At 44.3% G+C, this 24180-nt stretch overlaps 1 protein-coding gene and 1 pseudogene across 1 annotated transcript in view; both read right to left on the minus strand.

Annotated features, from left to right (window-relative positions):
• Positions 1-1512: 1512 nt before the first annotated feature.
• On the minus strand, positions 1513-2206 carry LOC147306290 (oxygen-dependent coproporphyrinogen-III oxidase, mitochondrial pseudogene; annotated as a pseudogene).
• Positions 2108-24180, minus strand: part of enpep (glutamyl aminopeptidase) — a 37071-nt gene continuing 14998 nt past the window's right edge. Inside the window, exons 10-20 of the mRNA XM_086273885.1 lie at positions 22606-22766; positions 18748-18830; positions 17467-17603; positions 17224-17279; positions 16973-17123; positions 12556-12629; positions 5588-5692; positions 4832-5005; positions 4405-4545; positions 3747-3828; positions 2108-3588 (exon numbers count right to left, since the gene is read on the minus strand). Of these exons, the coding sequence (XP_086130011.1) occupies positions 3442-3588; positions 3747-3828; positions 4405-4545; positions 4832-5005; positions 5588-5692; positions 12556-12629; positions 16973-17123; positions 17224-17279; positions 17467-17603; positions 18748-18830; positions 22606-22766 (1311 nt within the window). The 3' untranslated portion in view covers positions 2108-3441. The remainder of the gene's footprint in view (positions 3589-3746; positions 3829-4404; positions 4546-4831; positions 5006-5587; positions 5693-12555; positions 12630-16972; positions 17124-17223; positions 17280-17466; positions 17604-18747; positions 18831-22605; positions 22767-24180) is intronic.

Here is a 24180-nt window from a genome sequence, read left to right on the forward strand (position 1 = left end):
ACATGGAGGTCTTGTCTCACGGTTCTCAGTGGTAATTCTTTGGGTTGCCCCTTTAACCCTAACTGCTGCGCAGCGGTGCTAAGAAGGATGGTCTGCTCAGACCCATCATCCAAGACAGCGTAAGACTCTAGGACTAGATCGCCATTCCTCAGTAAAACTTTGCTGATTTTCAATAGGACTTTACATCCTCCTAGTGGTGTGTCAATGTACAACACTTTCTCGCCCACTCGCGCAGTACCTGAGTCTGTTGTTGCAGAAGAGGCCTCGGAGGCTTGCACATTTTTAGCGGACCTGTCAGTGAGTTTGTGGAGGACAAGGAGATGTCGTTGGTTGCATGTCTTACAGCGCATCTTTAGACCGCATTCTGCAGCCTGGTGGGGCCTCCCACAGCACCAGCACCGGTTGTTACTCTTGATCCAGTGCTGTCTTTGTGCTTTGTGTAGCTGTCTGAAATTTGAGCAGCTGTTTAAAGAGTGGTCAACGCTGTTGCAATTAGGACAATACTTCTTCCCATTGTGTTTGGCTGCTGCCACTGTTGGAGGGGCACCAGATTCTTGGGACTCAGTGTTCAACAGTATTGTGGTTGTCTTACCAGTGAACTTCCTCTTCTCCTCTCGGAAATACTGCTTTCTTTGAGCTGGACCGTGCCGTGTCGACTTGCACCTGCAGCTTATTATATATAAGCCGGTGTGAGAAGTCAGTCAGTGTAGGAATGGGAATGGTTTGAGGATGAATATATCGACGGAAGCTGGACCTCAAATCATCATCATAGCGCAAACATTCTGAAGGTCTTGGTATCTCCTGACATAACAGGTAGCGCTTGAGTGCCAGTTGATGCGGCTGTCCATACTGGTGGTTGAGGGCATGCCAGCGTGTTGCTGTATGTTCTAAAGGGTGCACCTTAGTCCGATTCAATCCAAGTCCATAACTTGCCTGCAGCAGCGTTACTCTCCGACTACACTGTTAATTGCCACAGCAATGAGAGGACGGGTGCGCACTCTGAGTGGCTATTGATTCCCCCAGGGAACCTGCATCGCCCCGTGCGCAGGGAACCTGCATCCTCCCATGCAGGTAGCGCATGGGAGGACTTTTTAACAATCACATTAAATGGCAATGGATTGGTTCTTATATAGCGCTTTTCTACTCTTCTGAGCGCTCAAAGCGCTTTACACAACTTGTGCATTCACCCATTCAGACCAACATTTTCTTAGTACACACACATTCATACTCCGATGGATGCATCGGAGAGCAATTTGGGGTTAGTATCTTGCCCAAGGATGTATGCAGACTAGGGGAAGCCAGGAATCGAACCACCAATGTTCCGATCATTAGATGACCTGCTCTACTGCCTGAGCTACAGCCTGCCCTAAAATAGAAAAAGGTCTTCAGACACTACAGTGCAGCTCCATGTTATAAAAGCAGTATTAAATGTTACCGAGCTGGTCGATCAGGCCAGCTTTATAAAATAGACGTTTTTGCCCATACTGACGTCCAAACCTGGGGGTGCTCTGGTCACACCCAGTCTTTGGGGTTTCATAATGCGTCCAGCATCTCAACCTTCCGGGTGCCTTTGGCAGGCTCGTGCATGTACTCCCACTTTGCAGGGAGTGGGAGGTACATGAGGATGCTCTCAATTCTTGAGCCGGGCGTGGCCAGGCCAAACTTCACTCCCCTGTCGTACACCAGGTTAAACTCCACATACCGGCCTTGTCGAACCTGCTGCCAGTCCCTCTCCTCATCAGTAAAAGAGTCATTGAGATGTTTGTACACAAAGGGCAGATAGCAGGGCACCACAGTGAGGGTGCAGCGCTTGACGAAGCTGAACACCTCCTCCTGATTTGGGGAGTCCAGGTCGTCAGAGAAGATTCCTCCTATACCACGGCTCTCTCCTCTGTGGCGGATGTAGAAGTACCTATCAAACCATTTATTAAAGTCGGGCTAGTACTGTGGGTGGTGCTTGTCACAGGCCTTCAGGGTTTTGTGGAATTGAAAGACATTACAAAAGTTTACCCCCAAACCCAGGTGACATAAGGCTTTAAGCAAAAAAAGGATGTTTAACCATGTCAGACGCCTTTAAAAAGTCCAAAAACAACACTAAGCTTTCTGTCTTTATTAGTTGATGATAATCAAGCATATCAAGGTTGTGTACATTTCTTCCTTTTATAAAAGCCGACTGACAATCGTCCACTAAAAAGCATTTATTCATCTCATACGTTAATCAATGTGACAGTTTACACAGTTTTGCTTCCTCTATGATGCTAACTTGTTTACTGTTTCATAAAGAGTCAAAAGGGGAATGTCTTCAATTTAGACTTTTGAATGCAGGGCTTTTTTTTTTTAGCAATTTTGCAAGGGTAAGGCAACGCTTTATCAAATGGTAATAATCAGTTATGAATTTCATCCTAATCTAACTAACCTATTCTAAACTAGAGCTGATTTCTGATACCAATCTTGAGCTGAATGAGAGAAAAGAGAACAGATACACCCAGGACACAGATGCACTGATTTCCATCCCATGCCTGATAAAGTCCAAAAGGGGAAGCACTGTCTCGGTACAAAGTCCTCCAACTTCTTTGATCCTATAATCTAACACAGCAAAAATGAGCAAAGAAATAGCCAAAAATTATCATTCCAATTTGTACGTCCACAAAAATTGGGCAGTGGTTAATCCTCTGGTGCTTTTCACTGAAATTTCTACCTGTGAACTCCAAAGTGATGATGCTGCTCTTTAGTCATTTGTGTGAAACTAGAGAAAGAACCCCAAATCTTCTTAACAGCTGCTGTTATACTCATTTATGTTCGATGAGAATTATACACGATTAACTATTTACAGATATACACATAAAGAAATACTCTGATATAGCACTCTGTATTACTTTCACCATATAAACTCTTTATGTTAAGTCCTTTATTCTCCTCTTGGATGGAGATAAGCCAGTGGATTTTAATCTTCTTGGCAATGGTAATACATGTGTGTGAAACATTGCATATGTTTATTAAAAGGCCACCATCAAAGTTAAAGGTGGTTCAACGAAATTTTAGAATGTGTGTGGGTTTATTAGGAAAGAATAATGCATATTCACAGTGATAGAAGCCAGTTTCATATGGGAGCATGTTCATTTACATATTGAAATATCATATTTGTCAATTGCTGAAAGCAAATTGATTCCAATTTCTTTTCCAAGTTAATTTAGTGTGTATACAATACGCTGGTATATCCTGGTAGCAAGTGCCAGAACCTCAGAATTTGGGTGTTTTTTTAGACCGTCATGTTGTTTTTACTGATGAAAATCAGAAGAACCCTCAGATTAGTAGGTCCCTGCTAAAAACAAAGACAAATCACCGAATTGTGTCATTACAAAGTGCCAGTTTCAACAAAGTGTTGTGGGTGCTCTAGTTCTTTACAGCAACAGTATGAATGTACGCCTGTGATGTTTTCCATCAGGCAATGTTACTGTCCAGCCACTCCTTGATCTCATTTTCATTCCTCCTAATCCATTCGATATTGTTCCTCACTGTCTCAAGTGCCTGCTTCCTGGGCATCTCACCAGCACCAGCATTTGGAGTTAGGTTGAAGAAATGCTCCATCTAGAAAACCATAAAAAGGCATAAAAATGTACAATAACTCTAAACACAAGGTGTCAACCTGAAATTGTCAGTAAATAAAATCTATTAGCTACAATTAAAAAATCACAGCCTTGTTTGTATAAGGGCAAAGAGAAAGTTACATAAAAGCTCAGGCTAACCTTCCATAACTGGAGCTCTGTGTTGAATCTGGTGGTAATTCTATTGAGTAGGCGACCAAGGTTCCTGTCATCGATGGTGTACCTGGTAAAACAGTGTAATATATAATTTCCAGGAGTGAGTTTAAAGAAATTCTCTTGTCTTTCCAGTTGTGCCTGTGTGACTGGTGCTTTCATTTTTGGGAAGTGGACAAGTCCTGATAAAATGAATTAAGTCTGCATTAGATGACCTGCTAGAGCACAACAAAATTCAGATTATTTCTACCAAGCATTCTCCCTCAGATACCTTAGGACTTTACAGAGGAACTCTGCACTGACAGTTTAAACCTTTGGGATGAATCCCTGTGATTAAAAAGAAAGACATGCAGTTTCCCTCATCTGGTGGAACATATACTCAAAGTGGTGACATGGTGGTGTAGTGATTAACACTGTTGCTTCACAGCAAGAAGGTTCCTGTTTTAACCCCTATTAATTAGTATTTAATTCAAAACACACTTAACTCTCTTAATGTTATAACAGAACAATAGAACTAGACCAGTCTGACCATTTACCAGCCCTACTGTTTCAACGTGGTCAAACATAAATAAACAAATGAATCTACCATCCAAAGTTATGATCATGGTATGCGTGCCTACTTTGTGTGCTGGCTTATTGTACTGACCTGTTTACCAGATAGTCCCAGTTGAGTGTACTCCACTCCCAGGCCATGCTTTGGCCAAGTGGGTTATAGGATACGTATTGGACCAAAGTAAACAAATCCTGACTCCTCACTACGCTCTCATCTTTTGTAGCCTCCAGGAGCCTGTTAGACAAGAAAATGTATTCTTCCTCAAAAAGGGGAACGTTTATCTTAGTTGCTTAAGCCTAAGTTTAAAGGCAAAAAAGCCTGTGCCAAAACCAGAAAATTACTTGCACTGTTATTAATTCTTATAGTTCACTTAGGACAGCAGTCTACAGAAACATATTTTCAGTGAGTCTGAATTACAGGCACAGACCTAATGAAATATGGGTTAGCTAAATATCACGTAATGAAACTGTAGAAGACATGATAAGTGAACCGGTCAAAATAAATTAGACAGTGTTATTACCTATAAAGAAGCTCCACATTTTCCACAGATGCCAGTCCATACAGCAGCTTGTCCTTCTCTTGGGCCAAAGACGTCTCTTTATACCTCTGGAACATTATGTTCCACTTTTCTTCACTGCCTGAATTCTTCATACCGTATTGATATACCAGCAATCTCAGGTTGACTGCTACGCTGCTGTAGATCAAAAGATAATTACATGGTGCAGTGAAATAAGTTAAATTATTGTTGTTTGGGTTTCTTTTTCAATTTAACCTTTATTTATACAAGTAGTCGCATTGAGAGCCAAGAGAGACCTGTTCCAGACAAACATATTAAAATTACAACAATAAAAAAAAAAAAAAAAATAGCTACAGTTGTCTTATGTACACAGTCATATTAAAAACAAGAACAAGTTCCCAGAGATGATTTCACAAAAACATTTGTACGTCTTTTGAGGTCTGCAAGTGAAATCAAGTGAGAGAGCTTCAAATTTTTCTGCAATGTATTGCATGAAGACGGGGCAGAAAAGCAGAGTGCCTTCTTCCCACGCTCTCTACAAACTGATGGAACGGTGAATGTCCTGAGACTGCAGTCTGTAACTAAACTGTTTGCATAAACAGTAAACCAGAAATAGAATTGAAGTTAAATTGACACCAACCATCCTGTTCATTGGTGTCAACCAATAATTGCTGTGTTAAAATAATAATGAGAATAGAAAATATATAACTTTTGAATAATATATTTTCTGTCTGTTAGTTAGAACACTGGAGAACTTGCCTAAGACTTCCACTGATCCACTGGTCAAAAATCCGAGAAGCTTCGTTCAGAGCATCCTGATCTCCCATCTGACAAGCGATGCCAAGCACTGTCTCCCTTAGTAACCTGCAAAATATAACATCATTGAATAGCCTCAGAACCCTGACCCTGTTCCAACATGAGATAAGACTCATCTGTGCCTGAACACTTCTGTAAATGTCTGAACACAACTCGCCAAGGACTTAGTTACTTATTTGCACTGTCAATTTTCAAAACCAATACAGCACCACTTGTGCAATACCTCACTTTTCATTACTTTTATGGACAGCATTATGCATATGTTATTAGCATAGGTGGGAAGTAACAAAGTAACAATACTTTGTTACTGTACTTAAGTAGAATTTTCAGATAGCTGTACTTGAGTATTTCTTTTTCTGACACGTTTTTACTTTTTACTCCTAATATTTTCAAAACAGACTCTTTAGGGTCAACCGTATCGTTTATAGGGTTTATACTCAAGGCTTAAAGAGGGCGTGTCCGTAAGTTGTGTTCGCAGTACTTCAGAATCTATCTACCACTACAGAAGAGGAGTGAGCATGAAGGGAGTTATGTTTTTTAAGTGGCAGGTAATTTCAATATCGATGTCTTTTTGACTGTCAGAGAAGTGTTTATGTTGAGGTTTTTAAAGCAGTTATGACGCTAAACACTGGAGCTGATGAAGTCACATTAGAGATTTTTAATTTTCCACAAAATACATGTTCTAGGTCCAGCCAAGGCCCCTCTAATAAGCTTGGTTTAATTCATTCTGAAACATATAGCAACCTATTGGAGAAGAAGCAGAAGAAACCTGGCAGTTCTTAGACCACCATTGTGTTTTGATTTTTACAATGTCCTGGTCCTGGGCCGGGTTGGCCCAGTATTCTTAGTTCTCTTGTATTTTTGTATTCAGTTCCCTGTTTAGGTTCTGTTTCCTGAGTTGCCCTGTTATGTTGTTCCCTGTGTGCTTTCCCTTTGTGACTCTCACCCCCTGTGTGCCCCTCTATATATTCATGAGCCCTTGTCCCCTTTCGTGTTTTATTCCATGTTTTCCCCAGCCTGTTATGTCTGTGTTCTCCCCGTGCTCTCTCCTCCTGTCTGAACCTCTGTGTACTTCCTGTTTGACTCTGCCCGTCTCCCGTCAGTGTTATGTTCACCCCGCCCTGTCTCGTTATGGTTATCTGTGTCAGCTGTGTTCCCCGTGTGTTCCCACTTTCCTCGTTAACCCTCTGTGTATTTCTGTCTGCGTCTCCCTCTGTTCGGCGTCGCGTTCTCCCTCATGTTGTGTGTTATTCTCCCCGTGGTTCCTGGTACATCTCATGTTTAGATTTCCAGTTTAGTTCAGTACTGTTTTGTGTTTCACCTTTAAGCCAGCATTAAAACTGTGATCTTTAAGTTTATCCCCGTGTCTGTGAGTCTGCATCTTGGGTCCTTCTCCTGCCTGCCACACAACGAATCATGACAGAAGAACGCGACCCCGAACTGGACCCAGCAGCTCACAACCCCTCCGCGGACCTCCAGGAAGACTTGGTCTACACGGTGGAATACCACTGTGAGGAATGGGCGACGCTACCTAGAGGCGAATACCGGGAGACCGTAGCCGTCCGTCTTCAGCGGATGGTGTCCGGGCTCCCGTGGCTATTCGGCGCGCTGCGCCCCCACATCCGGGCCTTTCTTGTGTCCGCCGGGGGCATCCGCCCGGGGCAGCTGTCCCAGAAAGAACCGGAAACGGTCAGGATCGGGACCATGGGGCTCACCACCGTTACGCCGCCTGTTCGCTTCTCTTCAGCTTCTACATCTTCGCCACCGCCTGTCTACACTACGTGGCGCACGGAGATGCCAGAGGCCAGCGACTTCGGTGAAGAGGAGCGGCAGCAGGTGTTACGGGCGTATCGGGAGGACGAGCTCCGTTGGAAGCCCTGGCTTATCACCGAGGAGGAGCTCTCGTCAGCTGTCCCACCACAGATCGACCACCCACCCTCGCCGCCGCGATCGGGCTACTCGTCTCCTGCTTCCTGCCTGGCACGGATGTGGTCTGAGGGCGAGGAGCCGGTCGCCACGGAAGGCCGGGCTGAGCCCACGGCCGCCCCTAAGAGGATACGGCGTTCCCGCCGCTGTCGCGCACCGCCACGGCCCGTTCTGCCCTCCACTGAGCAACACGAGGTGGCTGTGGGGGGCGCGGATTCCGACCTCGAGGAGCGGCAGCGCGCCGTATGCGCGCAACTGGAGGAAGAGCTACGAGAGGAGCCATGGCTCGCTCCCCCCTACGATGAGGTTTTCCGCGGGACATGGCTAGCCCTTGGGGGCCCCCGGAGTTGCCTGGGACTCCCGCCTGCCACTCCGCTTACTACCGCCTCCTCAGCCGCTGCGACGCCTCAGGAGCCTCCATCTCCCACGTCTACGGGGCCCACGGCCAAAAGAAATCGGCGTTCGCGTCGCCACCGCATCGCCCGACGCTCGGAGGTGAGTGAAACTGTCCAGTCGCTCCAAGTTACCTCTGAGCGGAAGGCATGTGAGGAGGCTACGGACTTAGCCGGTGAGGTGGCTAGCAATGAGCCATTCACCGAGCCGCAGGCCAGAGACAGTTCCGCTCCCGCTTCACTCAACCCGGCAGGGACCACAGACTCGATTCACAGACTGACAAGGTTTCCCACTGCCTTTGGTTTTAATAGCGGTAGGGAGGTGTTTCCTTTGTTGTCTCTTTCCATGTCTGCAGTTCCAACTAAATCTGAGTTGCCTGTGGTTTCTCTCTTCCCTCCTGAGCCGGCCCTGCTCCTCCATCGGTCACTGAATGAAGGCAACGAAAGCATAGCTAGTGCTCCGGTGTGCCCAGCTACACTTCCTTTTCACGAACCAGAGACTGTGAACACTGGTCATGAACCCCTAGCATGTTACCAAGATGCACACATAACAGCAGATCATGGTGACCAGGACACTGCAATGTCACAACACGTCTCCTGTCTCCCCATAGGTAATAAACCAGGTGGTTCTGAACTGTTTTGCTCCAGCACCATAACCACCACTCAGGAGATGGAAGCTGGGGTCAGGATTTATGTGACACCATTTTCTCCTGCCTCTATGAACTCGTCACTAGATAGGGTTTTGGCCCCGAACAATGTCGTAACCACCCTCTCTCAGCCTGAAGCGTCACCTGCTTCAGTTAATGGTTCACGTACCGTTTCACCTATATCTGTCTCTCCACTCAATAGGGTTAGCACTCTGAAACCACAGATCACTGCGGGTACGGGTTCCAAAAAACACATCCATCCAACACACCACAGTCATGCTACCACGGTGCCATTGGTTAGGTCCATATCTGTGTATTTACTGTTTTTCCAGGAGTCAGCTCCTGATGATCTAAGCTTTGTTTTTGTGGATCGAGTGGTGGTTCTTGTTTTCCGTATGGTCGAACCAGCTCCTCTGAGCTGCACACTACCACCGGTTGAGTCCAACCAGCTTATGTTGACCTCTCCTAGGACTACACAGACTGGGCTAGTAACCTCTGAGCCACTTTGGACTGATGCAGACTTTGGGAACCTAATGATTGCTGGCTCAGAACTGGTGGTCCCTACCACTGTCCACTTCATGGTTTCTTGTGTTAAGATGTTAAGCCCTATGGACTGTTTTTTACCTGCTCTCTCTCTCTCTGGGTTTGTGCCTCAGCAGCCTGTGTTTCCTCAGCTCCTAGTCCAGCCAGGGGCCTTCATAACAGTTTGTCCTGCATCTGCTGTTGGACTCCCAGGTGTGCCTATCCCGCACCCTGCGGCGACGCCACCGCTTCGCGTCACGTCAGCTGGAGGGCCCGAGGGGCCCGTTCAGCCACCCGTCTCCGCTGGAGGGCCCGAGGGGCCCGTTCAGCCTCCTGTCTCCGCTGGAGGGTCCGAGGGGCCCGTTCAGCCTCCTGTCTCCGCTGGAGGGTCCGAGGGGCCCGTTCAGCCTCCATCAGCCTCTGCAGCTCCGCCTGGTCCAGCCTCAGCCTCAGAGTCTTCGTCCTCGTCTGGCCCAGCCTCAGAGACTTCGTCCTCGTCTGGCCCAGCCTCAGAGTCTCCCGCCTCGACCGGTCCCGCCTCGACTGGTCCTGTGCCCACCGGGCCTCGGCCAGTACGCCTGACACTGGAGAGCCGCCGCTGCCTTCCGCGCGGCCGGCCTCCTGAACTGCTCCGTCTCCTTCGGCGCCGCCGCTGCCTTCCGCGCGGCCGGCCTCCTGAACTGCTCCGTCGTCTCCTTCGCCGCCGCCGCTGCCTTCCGCGCGGCCGGCCCCCTGAACTGCTCCGTCGTCTCCTTCGTTGCCGCCGTTGCCCTCCGCGCGGCCGGCCTCCGGACCAGCTCTGTCACCTGTGCCACCCGCCCGGTCGGCCCCCCAACCGTGTGACCCGTGAACTTTTGTGCCGGTGGGCTCTGGGTCGGCCCCCTGAACTTTATTTGAACTATGGTCTTGTGCTCCTGTGTTTTCTGTTGTTCGTTTTTGTTTTTTGTTCCGAGCCCTCCGTCCTAGGCCCCCGCCACCCGCCCTGGGTCGTTTTCTGTTTGGTTTTTGTTTTCCTGTGTTTGGGCTGTCTGGAGCCAGCCCTTGTGGGGGGGGTGATGTCATGGTCCTGGGCCGTGTTGGCCCAGTATTCTTAGTTCTCTTGTATTTTTGTATTCAGTTCCCTGTTTAGGTTCTGTTTCCGGAGTTGCCCTGTTATGTTGTTCCCTGTGTGCTTTCCCTTTGTGACTCTCACCCCCTGTGTGCCCCTCTATATATTCATGAGCCCTTGTCCCCTTTCGTGTTTTATTCCATGTTTTCCCCAGCCTGTTATGTCTGTGTTCTCCCCGTGCTCTCTCCTCCTGTCTGAACCTCTGTGTACTTCCTGTTTGACTCTGCCCGTCTCCCGTCAGTGTTATGTTCACCCCGCCCTGTCTCGTTATGGTTATCTGTGTCAGCTGTGTTCCCACTTTCCTCGTTAACCCTCTGTGTATTTCTGTCTGCGTCTCCCTCTGTTCGGCGTCGCGTTCTCCCTCATGTTGTGTGTTATTCTCCCCGTGGTTCCTGGTACATCTCATGTTTAGTTTTTCCAGTTTAGTTCAGTACTGTTTTGTGTTTCACCTTTAAGCCAGCATTAAAACTGTGATCTTTAAGTTTATCCCCGTGTCTGTGAGTCTGCATCTTGGGTCCTTCTCCTGCCTGCCACACAACGAATCATGACAGAAGAACGCGACCCCGAACTGGACCCAGCAGCTCACAACCCCTCCGTGGACCTCCAGGAAGACTTGGTCTACACGGTGGAATACCACTGTGAGGAATGGGCGACGCTGCCTAGAGGCGAATACCGGGAGACCGTAGCCGTCCGTCTTCAGCGGATGGTGTCCGGGCTCCCGTGGCTATTCGGCGCGCTGCGCCCCCACATCCGGGCCTTTCTTGTGTCCGCCGGGGGCATCCGCCCGGGGCAGCTGTCCCAGAAAGAACCGGAAACGGTCAGGATCGGGACCATGGGGCTCACAACCGCAGACCTCGTGTAACCACACCAGCCCAGGACCTCCACATCCAGCAGGTTCACCTCCAAGATCGTCTGAGACCAGCCACCCAGACAGCTGCTGGAACAATTGGTTTGCACAACCAAACAATTTCTGCACAAACTGTCAGAAACCGTCTCAGGGACGCTCAACTGCATGCCCGTCGTCCTCATCGGGGTCTTGACCTGACTCCAGCTCGTCGCCGTAACAGACTTGTGTGGGCAAATGCTCACATTCGATGGCGTCTGGCACGTTGGAGAGGTGTGCGCTTCACGGATGAATCATGGTTCACATTGTTCAGGGCAGATGGCAGCTGAGAATGTCCCAGTTCTTGCATGGCCAGCATACTCACCGGACATGTCACCCATTGAGCATGTTCGGGATGTGCTTGACCGGCGTATACGACAGCGTGTACCAGTTCCCACGAATATCCAACAACCTCGCACAGCCATTGAAGTGGAGTGGACCAACATTCCACAGGCCACAATTGACAATCTGATAGACTCCATGCGACGATGTGTTGCACTGCATGAGGCAAATGGTGGTCACACCAGATACTGACCGGTTCTGGGTCCCCAGACCCCCAATAGCGCAAAAAACTGCACATTCCAGGGTGGCCTTTTGTTGTGGGCAGTCTGAGGTACACCTGTGCACTACTCATGATGTCAGATCAGCATCCTGATGTGGCACACCTGTGAGGTGGGATGGATTATCTCAATATAGCAGATGTGCCCACTACCACACATTTGGACTGATTTGTGACCACTGTTTGGGAGGGATGGTTATATTGTGTATCTGGAATGAATTTTAGGTCTCTACGTCCATCCCATGGGGAATGGGAGCAGTAACAAAGGTGTTGCGTTTATATTTTTGTTCAGTGTAATTTGGTGATAGAGCAATAATCTATTAGTTTACATTTATTATTTGCTGAGTGTCTACCCTTGATTAAACCTGTCTGGTCAGAATTAATTATGAATGAGTGATTTTTTTTCTAATCTTCTGGCAAGGACATTGCAAAGTATTTTAAGGTCTACATTTATAGTAATAAATCACACAGCAATAGTTACGTTACAAAATACATTTTGGGGCATTTACTCTGTAATCTGTAGTGGAATACATTTTAAAAGTAACCTTCCCAAAACTGTGCAAGACACAGGTGACCTGCATTAGCTGACGATCCTCCCATGCCAGTCAAACAGCAGACCGCGAGTGTGGGAGGGTCGTAACACTGGTTATTAGGTTTTGGGGGCTTACTTTTTCACACAGGGCCTGGTGGGTTTGTATAGCCTTTTCACATTCATCATGTTGTATTTACCTGGTGTTCAGCGCATATTTACCTACATTGTTAAACATTAAAGTTTAATTAACGATCTAAAATATTTAAGTGTAAGAAAAATGCAAAAAAAGAAAAAGATTGAGGAAGGGGCTAATACTGTTTGACAGAACTATTAATGTTGTACCTCTCTGTCTGTGTTCCTTCATCCTCCCATCCAAGCTGTGTCGCGATTGCTTTAACATGGTCACGAAACAGTTGCTGGAGAAAAGAACCAAACATTTTTGTTAACTGTCACAGGAAAACCATATGTGTGTAGCAGTGCAGAAATGTCACATTGCAATATAGAAATGTAGTTTCTTCTGAATCAGTGATTACTGAATTTTTACATATTTGGACTCTAGTCTAGAGCCACCCCTCATTTCTTCATATTTTGCTGAGAAAACTGGAACATTTTAAACATTAATGAAAATACAGTATTTAAGACAAGAACAGAGTTTCTGCATTTGTTACAGACATGAAAGTCAATAATTCTTGTACACATCAACAACTCGTTTAGACAAGACTTGTTATGGGGGATTGGCTTGTATATTATGTATTGCCAATGCTTTCAGCTTCAGGTACATGAGCTAGTGCAGTGGTTCCCAAACTTTTTTTGCTAGGCCCCCTTTGTTTTACAACAAAAATGTTCGACAGAATGGCAGATAGACAAAATACTGTTAATCTGACTATCTGCAAGTTTTACACGCTTACATACACACAGGCAGTTACTGTCCCTCCATTTACAAAGGCAGAGGCGTCACGGTGCGATTATTTTACGTGTAGTTGTTTTTTCCTGTGTAATAATATTCAACATTGCTGTCAATACATTTTTCAAAAAATGCCTCTCTGTACAAAATGGGTTCAAAAACATAAACAGCTGTGGGATCCTGTTTGTCTGTGATTTAGACAGGGGGAACAAATCGTGGCAGGATCAGCCTGATGTTATTTGTATCCCGCTGTAACTTTACTGTATAAAGAGCAAACATCTCCAACATGTCAGGAGTAGTTAGTCATTACAACAAGTGTTTGTGAACTAAAAATCAAGAATGTGGGATCCTGTTTGTCCGTGATTTGAACAGCCCAGCGCTGCTCCCGACGCAGGGAAAAGCAATTCTGCAGGGAGACCTTCCTCAGCACTAGCTGGACTGGCCATCGGGCATACCGGGCATTTGCTCGGTGGGCTGATGGTGATTTTCCGTTTTTATGGGCCGATGATTTTTTTTTTTTGTAACAGCATGAACAATGAAAGGTGGTGGATTGGCCAGATGCTGGCTGGTGTGTAAAATAACTCAATTGTTTGGTGGTGGCTATGGCTGAGCTTCCACAGATTCAGTAACATTAGCAAGTGGTGGAGGCCAGCAGGTGGATGAGGGAAAGGGGAGGCAGGAAGAGGAGAGACCCGAGGCGGCTGCAGGTCCGAGTGTGAACTGAACTTCAGGTAAGAAGTTATGACCTGCAGTCTCTCTGGGTCAGATATAAACCAACTTTAGGTGGAGTTTATTTTCGTTGTGCTGACTTTTTACTGTCAGTTACAATAACTCGTACTGCTACTAGCTAGCATGACGGAGTTTCTATACAGCTGGGTGGTGCTATGATGTTACTGATAGTGAACTTTATTTTATTCATAAGGTTAGTTAGTAGAGTTGCCAACCGTCCTGTAAAAAGACGGAATCGTCCCTCATTCAGAGAAAATATTACGCGTTTCGTGTTGAGCTGAGAAGGGACGCAGTTTGTCTAGGATGGAAAAAGACACAAAGCTGGATTTATTCTGTCGTTACGCTGCACAGCTGCCTCTTCTTCTCTCATCCTCTCCCCTCCCTCTCCTGTTTCTACTTCAATCATGAAACTGATCAATGATCAGCTGATCGGCTTTTCTCTCTCGTTTGTTTATCGCCCACTTTGCGCCAGAAACAGGAAACCAGCGGATGTCGCGTTAAACAACAGCAGCACGTTTAAGCTTGATCAGCTGTTGTTAGAATTTATTTAATATTAATTTCTAGTATCAGCTGATGTTTGCTGGAGCCACAGCTGTAAAGCTGCTGGTCATGATGTTGGTTTGGATATGTGGTGAGAGGGAAACGTGAAGATGAAACCAGGAGATGTCCTTACTGAACCATCAGAGCTGAACAGGTGATGGAGAAACAGGTTTACCTTTTAGGTGACATGAATGAGTTGAAGGGCAGTTATAAGGGAAGGAAGAAATACATGGATACACCCATAGACTCGAGACAGAATTCACAATGCATTTTTGGGACTTTCAGGTGTTTGGACCAATGTTTTATTTTCTGATCAAACCAGAAAGCTTTAATGAGCAGCTAGACTTCTCTTGCATTAACTGGCTGAGTTAATGCAAGGCGAACTCCCAACTCTTGAGCCACGATCGCCCCATGAAAGTAACTTAACTAGTATTATAACAAATGTCTTTCTTCTGGGTGCCATTAAGTAACGTACTGCATTACTTTTAAGAAAAGTGTTCCATGTGATATGTGTAAGAACTTTTTTACTTTACTTTCAATTGAGTAATGACCCGAACACTGATCACATCATCTGACATTTACAAACATTTGAGCACTCAGCATGCAATGTCTTTGATATGCTACTTAGAGATGGTGCTGACAAACCCAATTAGAATTGATAAGGGAATCAACAGGGAACCCAATCGATAAGTGTCATTTCTAATGGAATCGGAATCACTAAATTCTTATCAATTCCTAACCTTAGTGATATGTCCCTGTAAAAGAGAAAATACAGTGTAATCAGATATTAGGGTTGCTATCCACTTTTATCATATCGATTCTCTAGAAAACGAAACGAAATACAAGTCATAATCACACAATCAAACGAATACATTTCTGTTTAACTTAAGTAGTGTGTTGATAAATGCAACATGAAAAGCTTAAAAAAGAGAGACATTTCTTCATGACCTCATACCACTGAGCCATACAGCAATACTGGTAAGATGACTTGATCTGAACAACTATAACTGGGTTCCACAGTTCATACCGTCTGATTTGTTGGTATAAACCTTTTCATCACTACCAAGTTAAATAATTTGGTAACCAATGAAATCAGCTCTGCAGGACTTGCACTCATATTATACTATTTATTTATGAGTGACTTATGTATGTATGTATGTATATATATGTATATATTGTACTATTCTTAGTTAGCGTATTGTCTGTCTTGTCTTAATGTTGGTTTAAAATGGAGCACTGTAACAAAAAATAATTTCCCCCAGGGATCAATAAAGTATTCTGATTCTGATTCTGATTATTATTCTTCAGATACTTGATCTGGGTTTTAACCTCTTCCTCAGAAAAAGTCTTGAAATTAAATATTTAAGTAAATTTGTATTAAAATCAAACAAATCTGTACCATACGGCTTTAGATGTTTATAACCATGAAACTCCTCTACCGTTATTCCATCACAGGCAATCAGTTGTGAAGATGTTCCTATTCATTATCATTTAGCATCCTTACTTTTATAGTTAAGCGCATATTAGTTTCTTTTCTATACTTGAGTTTAAACTTAAGTAAACTTTTACCCTGATGGGGGTAAGGCACAGGATATCCTGCCTTAATCTTTTCTTCTTACACTCATGATACTATTAACATTAACAGTTTTCACCATACCATATCTAATATTGCAGATTTATCACCTTCAACTTTGTTACTAATGTATCCAATTTTTAAATTTTTTTTTTTTTTTTGGGGGGGTGTCAGAATTTATATCCTTAGACACATGTAACCCACTAAATACATACCTAATTGGATGATCTACATTATTAACAAAACCTTTTCCTTCCTTCCAACTTCTTTTTATTCCTTCCAAGCCCAGTGAGAAGCTCGTCAGAGCTTGTTAACTAAATTCTTCTCCCACCTCCACCTTTTCAATGCAAAACAAATTTTCCTGCCCAAATTAGGAGGTATCTGCTTTAGGCCGTGACAGATGTGGCAATCCCAGCTAACACCAGTATCAGAAAGAAGCATTTGAACACTGACAAATGCCAAGAGCTTCCAAGTGCTGTAGCAACCACTGGAGAAGATGTGGAAGGTAAAGTCCAACACAGAACACCCAAGGAGACACACACTTTGTATATATGGCATATATAAGTTAATAAGTATTTCTACCTATCTCACTGTTATGAGCATTATTTCCTGGGGACATTTTTCTAAATGCTACAGGTTGATATTATAATGTAGAAGAGAGATTAAAACTATCTCACCTGGTGTATATAATGGTAATAATATCAACGAAGCATGTGAAACTTGCACATTTCATTGCAGATGGAAACTCAATGTCTTACCCAAAGCACAAGAATATCATCTAAATTGCAGCTATAAAAACTATGCAGATAGTGGGATTAAAAGTTGGAAATGAGTTGAGACGTATTAATATTATTTATTAATAACAGCAATAATAAACTGACAGGTTTATATACTGTGGCCTTGTTTTGTTTGTGATTTGTGTTTCTGCTTACAATGATTATTTGCTTTTAAATAACTGAGCGCTTAAATGTGAATCATACATAGAAAGACAGAAGCGTTAACATTGTGATTACCTGAAACTTTGGATAGAGTAGAGCATTGCTAGACAACATGTTCCGGACATAGGCAATGGAGGCATCCACACGGTCCCAGACTATATACTCCGTCTCACTTGTCAGGTACTTAGTGAGGTTGAAGGCGTGACCGTAATCTATAATGTCCGCTCTAAACAGTTAAAAGAAAAAAGATTAGTATTCTGTATTTCCAATTAGACATCAATGATTTGTTTATGCAGATTTCTTTGAGTGTTTTGATGATATCCAACCTTGCAAGAGCAAAAACATCATCAATATAGCTTGTGCGATCAGCTGCATCAAACTCCTGGGGGACAAGAGATTCAGAAAGAGTAACAGTGAGGCCTATGAATGCTGTGGTATGGTTTGGCTCTGCCTCTTCATTTTCTAACTCCTCCATAATAAGAGTTTAGCAACCCAGATAAAATCTACAATATGATTGGTTGAGTGTAGAATAGATATTATTATGTTCAAGTGGGGTCTGAAAGGTATACCAAATGGTTGGTTTGAAGCTGTTGACTAATCGCAGTCCACATGCGGTCATCATGGTTGACTCTGTAGAATCCAATATGATCATCGTTAACCTTTAGCAGCCCATCCGCTAATGGTGAGTAACCGGTGATGGTTTGCTCTGAAAGTAGTCATTATAAGAACAGTGAAGGAAATATTATGAGCAGTACTGTTTGAAAGTTTGATGTTTAAAGTTAATTGTTACTTGTCACTTCTCTGGTGGGGATAAATCCCCTGGTTGAGCGATACTAACTAGATATATTTGGGCTCGCCTCAAAGCACAGCTCAAGCTCTGGAACCTCAGTGGGAGGTGGCAGACTGGGATGAATTTACTTGTATCCTCTTGGTTCAATAACTGCATGTTCAGTGTTTTACCCAGTGGATAAAAGGGTTGCCTCCCTGTGCCATCAGATCAGGGAATGGGTCCCTACTGTCGTAACTGTGCACCAAATAACAGTTCAGAGTACTCAGCATTATTGGAATCACTGGGTAGAATGGTGAACAGTGTTCCACCTGTGGACTCCACTGTTGTGCTGGGCACTTCAACACTCACCTGGAGGCTTGTGACCGGGAGGAATGGCCTGCCTGATTTTTCAGTACTGATCCTGGATTGCCCAATTAATTCTCTTAATGCATGAGTCATGAACTCTGGGTATATATACTGAGCTCTCCATTAGGAATATAATGAGCAGCTCAGCTATTTAAGAGGGGTTGGGAGTACAGTTTCTTCTTCTCCATATTAAAAGGCGCCAGTTGAGGTTGTTCAGGTATCTGACAAGGATGCCTCGTAGACAGGTGGAGGCATCCTTGTAGGACAAGCCCAAAATACCTCATCTTGGAGGTCCAAGATGAGGTATTTTGGGCTTGTTCTACTGGCAGGAGGCCCCAGGGCAGACGCAGGACTCGTTGGAGAGATTATTTGTTGGCAAGCTTGGTAATGACTCGTGTCCTCTTGGATGAACTAGAGGAGGTGGTTTCCCTGCTTTGACTGCTCTCCCTACAACCCAAACCTGGATAAGTGGTAGAGGATGGATGGATGGATGGATGGACAGTTATTACCATCCAACTGGTTGCACTTAACATAGATGTTTCTCTATGTAAGAAGATACCAGATAAAAACTAAACTATGTACTATCAATTGCAGCATCTCAACTTTGCTTTTAGTGCAAAACATTTATATCACTGTCCTGCCTGCTGGTTGTGGATTTGCTTTTCATTATAATAAATGTTTTGTAGATGACCACAAAAAATTTAAGCTGAAATACCTGCTGTGTTTTTGTTAAACATAAGCGACATGTTTTTGTCACTTTGAAGAGAATGCCATTGGACTGGAATTGTCCACTTGTACCTGGAACAAAAACACATTTATAGTGATCAATTCACATACATTTTTTTTACTTTTTATCTATTCTGTGACTTAACTAACATGTCCTTATTTAGTCTTTTTCATCAAGAACAACAAATACTCTCCTTTACTGCTAAATGCTCCAATAAGTCACAAGAAAGTCTCTAATTTTGTCTCTCCAAGATCTCCAAGCTTCCTTTTATCTCAAACATTCTTGAAGCGGTTGTAAAACAATAAACAGATCGTCTGCAGCAGAATGGTTGATCTTAAAAGTTTCAGAGCTCAGCACAGCACAGAAACAGCTTTAGTGAAGGTTACAAATGATCTTCTTATGGCCTCTGACAGTGGACTCATCTCTGTGCTTGTCCTGCTAGACCTCAGTGCAGCGTTCGATACTGTCGACCATAATATCCTATTAGAGCGATTATGCTGTAGCATGCGGTCATTAATGTCGACAAATCAAAAGGGGTTTTCTTGAATTGTACAGGTCAACGGGTCTTTCACTTTTCACCCAGGTATAAACCACATCAACTCATTTCTTCAATATTTGGTAAAACTTTGGGGGGGGGGGAACTTTGGTAAAAGATGTCAGGGAATATTTGTCCACCTGTCAAGCTTGTGCCCAAAACAAGGCAGTCGCCTCCCTTTCTTCGGGACTTCTCTGACTTCTTCTAACAGACTCTGGACTTCATCGCCTGCCTTCGTCCCTCAGCAGACAACACAGTTATACTAATGCCTTCAAACAATTCCTGTGGATAATTGTTTTGGATCAAAGACTCCAATTCCATTCTGGTATCCATCCTTAGACCAAAAGCCAGGCAGAGTGGTATCACTGTTCTGGGTCTATAACCCTTTTTTTTTTAACTTTGTTATCCCTTTAATGTTTTAAACTTTATGTTTCCTAGTCTCTATTGGTATAGTTTAGTTACTGTGTGATTATGACTTGTATTTATTTTATGTATCTCTAGGGTAATTCAGACAACTTTAGATATTTTAGCTTTCTTTAATACGCTTCTCTTGAGCTTTAGCTTTCTCTTTGTTTTAGTATTTTTCTTACTTAGTCTTGTTGTTATGTCCAGTCTGTCAGAGTTTTGTCTCTATGTTCTGTGTACAGCGTCCCCATGTTTGGTTCCCTTCGCACTCTGTGTCTCTCATGCTGTCTGTCTCTGGGTCGTGGTATTCGCTTCCAGTGTCAGCTTTGTGTTTTGAGTCTGGGTATCTTTCTGTGTTTATTGTGTTTCCTGTCTTATTTTGATAGTCTTTGTCTCATGTGCTTTGTGTTTAGTTTTGCTTCTCCTGTCTCGTTGTATCTAATTCGTTCCAGCTGTGTTCCCCTGCTGTCTCCAGTCTGCTCATCACCTGTCTGTGTAGTTAATGGTCGTGTCCAAATTCATGGGCTGCATCCTCCTGAGGCCGCATTTGTAGACCGATTACGTCACAGCGACGCGCCGAAGGCTGTCCAAATTCGTAGACTCCTCCGAATACAGCCGACAAATGCGTCCTCCTTTTCCCTTTGAAGAATGGGTCGGGTGGGTCCTTCATGGCCTACCATATCCCAGAATTCATAGCGCGGACCAGCCAAACTCCAGTTTCCAACAATGGTGGTAGCTACTAAGTTTTAAAATTACTCTTACTAATCTTTCTGGGTCACAAAATAAACTTTTAACATATTTTCAGGTGAGAAAGTAGTTGTGTAAACATCAAATATCTGCTCGGTTTATCAAGATATCGCATATTTGCCAAAGTGCTTCGATGTTTTCGGAGACGTCTGCTACCCACCAGCTCGACAGCTAGCCGGGAGCTCGAGGGTCACTGAAGCCGCCGAGAACGGCACAACTCCCGGCACATCATTTTCAGATCACCGCGGACTTTCCCTACTCAGGTTAAACGTGATATATAAGTCACTTAGACAACCTAAACCTTTTTTCAGTGTTTTATTTGTTCGTGAGTAAATCGGTTTGGGTGAGATTAAAGTTATTAGATTAGATTAGATAAAACAAAACTTTATTAATCCCCCGGGTGGGTTCCTCCGGGATTTTCACACAGCTGAATAAACGTCAAGCAGAAAACTGATTAAACAGAAGTGTGAGACGGTCGAGGATTTACGCCAGTGTCCTGTTATATTTTAGATAGCAAGAAGCAGACGGCCGAGTTTATTAAACTCCACCGAGACAGCGGTGATGCTAATCTGAAGGCTAGACCGTCCAATTTCCCCAGTCATTTACTTCCAGCCTACCCGACCTTCTGAGGACCCGGCCCACGTAGACCGCGAAGGCCGGGTCCTCAGGAGGATGCAGCCTATGAATTTGGACATGACCATTGTGTGAGTTCCTTTTTGTCTCTCACCGGAACGTCAGCTGACCTCCCTTCGTGTCTTTCCCAGGTTCTATTGTTCTAGTTCCTATAGTGTTTTCCTACTCTTGTTTTTTGCAAATGTCAGTCTTACAGTAATTCCCTTTTGCTTTTTGTTTGTATTTTGAATAGTTATTAATCAGCATTAATAAACAATTCGCCTTTTGTTAAGATCCCATCTCTACATGTGCATTTGGGTCCTGTTTTGCTAAACACAATCTGCGCCCCACAGATCCTGACAACTGGACCTAACTAAGAGTGAGCTGGCCCTCCGGTGTGATGTCTATTCCAACCTGTCCACCTGGAGCACCAACTGGCCTTGATATAGTTCCCGCACATATCCCTGACATCCTCTGACACTGGCCTCTCATCTCTTGAGTCGTCACTGGGGTATCAGTTGCCTTTGTTACCTTCTGTTAAGGGTGAGTGCACTGTCCCATCTGTTCAGCACCACTTATGCTGGTGTCGCGAGCTCTGGAAATCTGCTCAGGCCACCTTGCTGGGCACCGTGGAGCAGAATAAGCAGCTAGCTGGTCAATGCTGAACCAAGGAACCTCACTACCAGCCAGGTCAGAAAGTTTGGAAGAGGGCTGTGATATTTAGTGCAGCAGTCCCCGACCTTTTTTGCACCACAGACGGTTTAATGTCAGACAATATTTTCATGGACCGGCCTTTCAGGTGTGGCGGATAAATACAGCAAAATAAAATGATACGATCAAATGCGCCAACAACATTGAGAGTAAGATCCTCCTCTCTGCCACTTTATGCTCTCTAGTCGCTATGGTAACGTGTAAATATTTCTTTCAAAATAAGACACACAACTACAACACGGGAAAAGACCCAGGGAAACCGAGTTAACGATAAAAATCCTGAAAACCCTAAATATCACACCCGAGCCTCAACTCTTGCGGCCTGGTACCAAACGACTCACGGACTGGTACCGGTCCGTGGGCCAGGGGTTGAGGACCACTGATTTGGTGGACTGCTTATCAAAATATCAGAAGATTGTTAAAGCTGCAAATTCTGCATTTATGTCCAGTGTAATTTCTGCCCCAGAAACACAAAATACAAATAATGACAGAGCTGGAGCCGGTAACAAAGTCAGTCGGATGACTGGAAAAGAACATGGCACAGTAGAGCACACAGCACTGAGGGCAAGAGGAAACCTGAGGTACAAATACACATAAGCTAATGACTACCTTAGTAGCCTTCACGAGAAACTAAAAATAAAAACTAAAACTCTCAAGAATAAAATCCACAAAGAGCCACAAAACACATAAGACTTATAAATGCAGAGAAAATTCAACTAAAACCACTAAACAAACTGCAACTAAATACTAACTAGAACGAGGACAAATACTGAGACACAAATGCTGGGTCAATGACCCGAGGACGCTGTCATGGTTATTTTTTTTCTTTCTCATACCCAAGATCTGAAGGAGGCTGGCTAGTATCAGCTTTGGGGTCCAAGAGGAAACGCTTTTGGCTCAGTCTGGCATCCGTATCAGAGACAGACAGGTCCAGCACAGGATAACCCATCTGTTTGGTCCATGTATCCATGACTTCTGCAATCGGCAACCCACTCACCTGGATGCAGAGAGGGTAAATTAGCTATGTGCTAAGGAAAATGTAAATACTTTTCAAATACACTTTAATGCTCTTAGATTAAGATATTTGTAATAAATCAATATTAATGTCTTTGTATTAAGTAAATATCCGAGGTTGGGATGCTGGTAGTTTGGCTCAGGTTAAAACTACTCTCAGCCGCCAGTGGTAATCCTCAGCCTTCTGGTAGATGCAGCTGGTAGAAGGTATGGCATAATTTTGAAATCCTACGTCACGTCATTCTCAAGTTATTGCATTCACGAGACATTCAGAAAACCTGACCTTTGATCTTGACCTTGAGGTTGAGGTCTATGAGAATTGAGCTCGTTTGTGATCTTTAGTAGATGCACCTAACATTATCAGTTTCAAAATCATGTGTCTCTTACTTCTTGAATTATCACGTTAACAAGAGATTCAGAAAACTTGACACAGCGTTGCTCCTCCCGAGGAAAGCGGCGCCCACGCCGCCGTCATATGGACAATTCTGAGCAACTTGTGGTGGTGAGTCGAAATGACAACATTTCCCACACTCCTGAGCCAATAAACAGAAAGGACTATAATCTCACCTCAGACACCTTCGGGATCTCTTTTCTCGATGATGATTTGGATTGGGAGGCCAGTTTTGGTTTAGCTCCTCACGGTAATGACAATATACATTCCTCTGAGATTTTTAGTCCTAATACTGTTCATCGTGGTGGAAATAAGCTAAAACCCACTTTTGCCAAGTCTGTTTTTTCTAAACCTGGCCACGTAAAGTCTGAGACTGTGAAAACTGTTAAATCAAAGACTGTTGAGACTGTTGAGACTGTTAGACGTGGTGGTGGTAGGACGCTAACAAACATTTTAGATGAGTCTGTGTGCCCCTCTGTTGGTCTTCCTTGGTCTCTTGTGTTCTGGGGGCCTCTGGATGTCTGGATCTCCTCCATACCTGCTTCATGCCCTGGAGGACGGGGCTGTGGCCCCCCCACACCCTCTAGCAGATCATTACATGAAGGAACCTTTTAAAAACAAGCGCGTCCATGCTCAGGTGATTGATATATGTATTTTTTTGTCTGCTTATTTTGTTGGTTTTTGTTTTTTTGCCCTTTATCCTCGTCCCTCTTCTCCACTGTTTTTCCCCCTCTTCCTTTCTCCCTTTTCTTTTCCTCATTCAAGTCTGTCCCGCATCTAGCAAGTGAAAATAAAAAATAAATAAAATAAACAATAAAAGGTGAATCAAACAGACCATTACGGCAAGGCTGGGATGGTCCATTTGGTAAAGTAAATCCGTTGGGCATCTTTCTTCGCCTCTATACAATAATTCTTATGGCAAAAGAACCAAACGGGACAGGCAGAAAAAAAAAAAAAAGACTGTGTTTGCTGAGCCTGCTCCTTCGCCCTGTTGTGTTCCTGCTCG

The sequence above is a fragment of the Aulonocara sp. 'chitande type north' Nkhata Bay genome, linkage group LG19, assembly GCF_057382095.1.
Source record: "Aulonocara sp. 'chitande type north' Nkhata Bay isolate Kocher_YH1m ecotype deep benthic linkage group LG19, A_spYH_male_GT1.1, whole genome shotgun sequence".
Lineage (NCBI taxonomy): Eukaryota > Metazoa > Chordata > Actinopteri > Cichliformes > Cichlidae > Aulonocara > Aulonocara sp. 'chitande type north' Nkhata Bay.